This window comes from Acinonyx jubatus, chromosome E4 (assembly GCF_027475565.1).
Source record: "Acinonyx jubatus isolate Ajub_Pintada_27869175 chromosome E4, VMU_Ajub_asm_v1.0, whole genome shotgun sequence".
Taxonomy (NCBI): Eukaryota; Metazoa; Chordata; class Mammalia; order Carnivora; family Felidae; genus Acinonyx; species Acinonyx jubatus.
Genome location: NC_069395.1, coordinates 3,757,405 through 3,763,457, shown reverse-complemented (window position 1 = coordinate 3,763,457; position 6,053 = coordinate 3,757,405). Strand labels below are relative to the sequence as shown.

General features: G+C 44.9%; 1 protein-coding gene across 1 annotated transcript; it reads left to right on the top strand.

Moving 5' to 3' along the window:
* Positions 1-2,458: 2,458 nt before the first annotated feature.
* LOC106987120 (olfactory receptor 6N1) lies at positions 2,459-4,114 on the top strand. Its single transcript, XM_015085362.3, has one exon. It carries the CDS (start codon positions 2,562-2,564, stop codon positions 3,534-3,536), a length of 975 nt encoding a protein of 324 aa, XP_014940848.1. The 5' UTR covers positions 2,459-2,561; the 3' UTR covers positions 3,537-4,114.
* Positions 4,115-6,053: the final 1,939 nt, after the last annotated feature.

Here is a 6,053-nt window from a genome sequence, read left to right as displayed (position 1 = left end):
TGACCCTTTACTTCAAATAAAAGTGATGTCTTCTGATGTGCCTTGGTGGCTCTGTTGCTTGGGCATCCAACTCTTAATTTTGGCTCAGGTCGTGATCTCATGGTTGATGAGATTGAGCCCTGCATCAGCATGGAGCCTGTTTAAGTTTCTCTCTCCCCTCCCCACCTCAATAAATAAATAAACTCAAAAAAATGATGTCTTCTGTGAGGTAGTCCTGATCTCCACTTCCAGCCCAGGGCTCATTCATGGCTCCTCCTGCATATGCAAATAAACAGTTAGCCACCTTACCCAATTTGCTTATTCATGTAACAAATATTTCTTGATTCATTCATTATCGTGGTCCAGACCCAACTGTAGGCACCTGAGATTCATCAGTGAGCAAAACAGAAAATCTCCCTGCCCTGGTGGAGCTTGTGTTGTCATAGGGGAGAGAAACCACAAATAGTTGAGATGACAAGTAAGCTCATTTGTATCGTTAGGACACGTAAGTACCGTGGAAAGGATTAAATGGGGAGTACAGAAAGGTGGTGCTAGGACAGGACCTGGGCGTGGGGAAGGAGACAGACTCCAGTTCTATTTAGGGCAGCTCAGGCAGGGCTGCTGGGGAGGGCAGATCTGTACCAAGGCTTGGAACAAATGAAAAAGCTACCCAAGGGGAGATTTGGCAGAAAATGGCTCAAGGAAGAGAAAGCTACAACAAAGACTATAAGCCGTCAGGTCGCTGAAGAGGTTTGAGCAGGGAAGGCAGGGCCTGACTTGAAATGGAAAGGACAGTTGTGGCTGCAGTGTCGAGGAAGGCTACAGATGGACCGACACAAGTAGGATCTGTTAGGAGACCGTTACAGCGATGGAGGTGAGCGAGGTCATGGCTCAAACCCAGTGAAAACTAGCTCCTGGATTTGGCAGAAATACAGAAGCGACGACAACTGTGAGAATTCGGGTCCATGAGCTGCAAGACTGTGATGGTCCATGGGGGAGAGGCGAGGCCTAGTAGGGGACACCGTGTTGGCTGGGGAGTTTATTTAGAAAGCTGTCTAAACATCTGTGGTGCTTTCAGTCATGACATTGGATGGCATCGACCAAGGAGTGAGTTTACAGAGAAAGGAAAAAAGGAGGATTGACACTGACCACTGTGAGTTAGGAAGGTAGGTCAGGGAGAAAGAACTAGCAAAGGAGGTAAGGAGGGGCCAGTCAAGGAGGAAGAAGCTGAATGATGGCACTCTGATAGGAAGATGTAGCCCTGAGAACCAATGAGGCGAGTGTGTCAAAGGGCAGGACAGGGACCTCTGTCAAGGCTGGAGGATAGCCTGGGCAAGCTAAGGAATGGGAACTGGATGTGGTAAATGTGATATAACTCGTGTGTGTGAAGAGGGGTGGTCTGATGGAGTGGTAGGTGGTGAAGGTCTGACTGGAAAGGTTTAAGAGAAAGCCAACCATCAGGAATGAGAGTGGAGGCAGCTCTTTGGGGGGCGGGGGTGTTGCAGGAACAGGGGAGGAAACGGACCAGTGGCTCTGGGATAAGTGAGTCAAGAGAAGGAATTTGGGGGGCTTGTCTTTTACTTGTTTAACAAGTGACAACGGGAGCACGTTTCTGTGATGATGGAGTGTTCCAATACAGAGCTGGTTGGCAATGAGTGGCCTTCTCTATTTTCTCTAGTAGGATATTAGTTGCCTAGCTTCACTTACTGTTTTAGCTCCCGTTCTAGGAACAATACCTCCAATACAGAAAATGTTCAATACATTTTTGTCACATGGACCTCTCAGTAAAAGTTAAATATTTGCCATCTAAAAAGCAGTAAACCAGAAGAACACATTCCAGCTTGGTGGAGGAGGAAAGCGGAAGGAAGGACCAACCAAGTGGCCACAGCTGGGAATAGAAACGCAAAGACATAGATTTGCCTCCTTGTTTTCTGTGGCTCTTATATTAACTCAAACCCCCTTGCCTTGACTGAGATTCACCCCCGAGTCCGAGACAGGTGAAACCCTGACCTACCTGCTCCTGGAGGATGCTGCCAGACCCGAGTCTCCATGAGGAAATGAGAGGGAGCCGAGGGTGAAAGGGCTGATGCTTTGGTATCCAGAAAGTTGAGGAAGAAAATAAACTGAAATTACAAATCAAAATATATAACTGAAATGATGTAATCTTGGTCCAGTATACTACCAATATTTTATCAGTATAAATGACAAGGAATATAGGTAGATAATAAGATAAACCTTGGATGAGGAATACTGAAGTATCCAAAACCCGTATAGTTTCCATTAAGCAAGATAACCGGGTTACACAATGGATTATGGAGGCCAAAAAATGGGCTATGACACCAGAGACGGACTTAGAGTCTGATTATAAGAGCAGATACTCTGAAGGAAGCTGCTGCCAATGGTAAGGGCTAGAAAGGGATCCAAACTCTGGCCTCTTAACGTATTTGCTGGGAGCCCTTTACTCTGGAGGTGGCAGAGGGGAGATAAAGTCCTTTGACGGATCTTGTTCTTAAGATTTCTGTGGTTCAACTTTCTTCCTCATCCCTCCATGCCCCACAGTCTAGGAATATGAATGGTGAGCCATGGATGCTGGGAATTGGAGCCAGGTAACAGAGTTCATCATCTTGGGCTTCCCCCATCTCCAGGGTATCCAGGCTTACCTCTTCGTCTTGTTACTTCTAATTTATCTCACCACCGTTCTGGGAAACCTGCTGGTATTCCTAGTGGTCCGCCTGGACTCCCAGCTCCACACACCCATGTACCACTTTGTCAGCATCCTCTCCCTGCTGGAGCTTGGCTACACAGCTGCCACCGTCCCCAAGATGCTGTCGAACCTGCTCAGGGAGGAGAAGACCATTTCTTTCTCCGGATGCCTCCTGCAAATCTACTTCTTTCACTCTCTTGGGGCCACTGAGTGCTATCTCCTCACAGCTATGGCTTATGACAGGTATTTAGCCATCTGCCGGCCCCTCCACTACTCCACCCTCATGACCCCAGCACGCTGCGCCAAGATCGCCGTTGGCTGTTGGCTGGGAGGTCTGGCTGGGCCGGTGGCTGAGATTTCCCTGGTGTCCCGTCTCCCTTTCTGTGGCCCCAATCGCATTCAGCACATCTTTTGTGATTTCCCGCCCGTGCTGAGCTTGGCTTGTACCGACACATCTATCAACGTCCTAGTGGACTTTGCTATCAACTCCTGCAAGATCCTGGCCACCTTCCTGTTGATCCTCAGCTCCTATGTCCAGATCGTCCGCACGGTGCTCAGGATTCCTTCAGTTGCAGGCAAGACCAAGGCCTTCTCCACCTGTGCCTCCCACCTGACCGTGGTTCTCATCTTCTACGGGAGCATCCTCTTTATGTATGTGCGGCTGAAGAGTAGCTACTCACTGGACTATGACCGCGCCCTGGCTGTGATCTACTCGGTGCTCACACCTTTCCTCAACCCCTTCGTCTATAGCTTGCGCAACAAGGATATTAAGGAGGCCGTGAGGAGGCAGTTGAAGAGGTCAGGGATACTTATTGACATGAAGGTGGGGAAGGCAGGCCAAGGGAGAAGATGAGGTACGGTGACCCAGGGGGTCGCCAGTCACCACAGATGAGAAGTCAAGCGTTGAGTGCCTTTCTACGTGGGATACAGAACTGGGGCAAGTGTTGCCTGGCTCTCAGCGTCTACATAACCACCACACTGGAGCCACATGCGGCCAGAAACCAGAGATTGGAATGTGGTTTTCAAATCTCAGATGTTTGTATACCATACATAGGAATTTCGTCACATCTGGGCCTTACCTACTATACGTCAATATACAGTAAATTTGATAAATATTTAATGTAAATACATTTACTCGTATTCTAAACAATAATATTGAATAATATTGAGATACATTTTAGAACAAAAAATAACCGTTTTTTTTTTCGTGTACCATTTACACTTAAATGGTATTGCATGTATACCATTTGTTTGTGTATTGAAATGGAAAACACCGGTATAGTAGAGGACAGCGTGTTTTTGACTGTATACGTGCGGGCTTAAATCCTAATTCATTCAGTTACTTTGATGACATGATCTTTAGTGAGGAACTCAAACTCTCTGAGTCTTAATTTCACCATTTGTTAAAACTATTTTTTGAAGGTTATTTTGCGAGTTAGTGATAAGGTCTGTATACCACAGGTAAAGTGTCTAGGATACAACTGATAACTATATATATATATATATATATATATATATATATATGGACACCTGAGTGGCTTAGTTGGTTGAGAGTCCAACTTCGGCTCAGGTCATGATCTCACAGTTTGTGAGTTCAAGCCCCACATCAGGTTTGCTGCTGTCAGGGCAGAACCTGCTTTGGATCCTCTCTCCCCCTCTCTCTGCCCCTTCCCCACTCATGCTCTCTCTCTTTCAAAAAGAATATATATATATACATATACATATATATATATATATATGTATGTATATGTATATATGTGTGTATACATATAAATGTGTGTGTGTGTGTGTGTGCGTGTGTGTATCTGCCCCAAACCTCTCATCACTACTCTGAGCCTTAGAACAATACCCAGGAAAATGTCATTAAGCAAAAGTACTTTCCAGATACTTTTCCCCAAAGGACAGGAATCAGGGAGCCAGAGGACGTACTTGAGAAGTCAGCTAGCTGACTGCACTTGGGTTCTGCCCGGTTGTGCATGTCAGTCTTGGTGGCCTTGACATCCATTCACAGAGAGAGTGTAGGCATCTAACCACTAGCAAGAAATACGATTACTTTTTACATTGGACATCTTCTTTATTCTGTTTCAAGCTACTTATGTCCTTAAACATATGAGAATATGTGAAAAATAATCCTATAGCTTAACGTATGACATATATGGTGATTGAATTATTAGCTGGTGTTAGAGGTTATCATGCATCTGAATGTCTACTGTGAATAGAAAGTCAAGTATTGACTATTAGAAAACTTGCAGTTTTATAGAACTTTCTATGAAAATCCCAAAGTTGATATTCGTACTATCTGAAAGGTACCCATCCAACCACCCATCTTTTCCATTCAGCTCTTTATTTAGCTCTGACTACATACATCACGTGTCTGTTAAGGCCACAGAAGGATGAACAAAACAGATACTGTCCAGTTCCTGCACTTAGGCTGGTTGGAAAGAGTTGAGAATATAAATATTAAAATTACAGTTGATTTATACTTAGTTACTGTTAGTTAATTAAAATTGTGGTAATTAGTGATAAATACCCCTACACGCTCTTCTCGAGGAGGTTACAATGAAGATGCAAACTGAGAGATAGACCCGAATCAGCCATTGCATCAAAGCAATGATTGTATCTGTATTGAGACCCAGGTGGAGGGAACACCTTGCCGACCCTACAGAGAAAATCAGTCAGGGATTCTGATTAAGAAAACAAATCTTCAGCCTCCCGGCTTGGTGCCTCTAGTGGTTAAAAGGTCCAGGATAGGACAGGAAAAGGAGAAATGATGAAAGTGACAGTTGAACGAGTTGATAACTGGGTTCTGGGTCTGGAAACAAGCAGACGGTGGCAGCCCCAGGACGTTGGCACCCGAGGACTTGTAGGGGCAGTTGTGAAAGGGGGTCTCACCTTCAAGAAAGTGAAGGACAACTCATAGAATAGGAAAAATTACTTGCAAACCATGTGTCTGACAAGGGACTTGTGTCTAGCATGTATGAAGCACTCTTGCAGCTCAATAACAAAAAGGCAAATAACACAATTGAAAAATGAACAAAGGGTCTGAGTAGCAGTACCCTCACACACGGCTTGTGGGAACAGAAAGTGACATAAGCACTTTGGAAAACAGCCTGGGATTTCCTCCAAAGATGAAACAGAGAGTTGTCACAGGACCCAGCAATTCCAATCCTGGGTGTTTATCCAAAAGAAACGACAATATACGTCCACACAGAAATTTGTACATGAATATTTATGGCAGTATTATTTCTAGTGGCCAAAACAAAAAGATCACCCAGATGTCTATCGATGGAGAAGTGAATGAACTAAACGTGTACATATCTAAGCAACGGAATATCTTCATCCATAACAATGAAGTCTCCATACACACCGC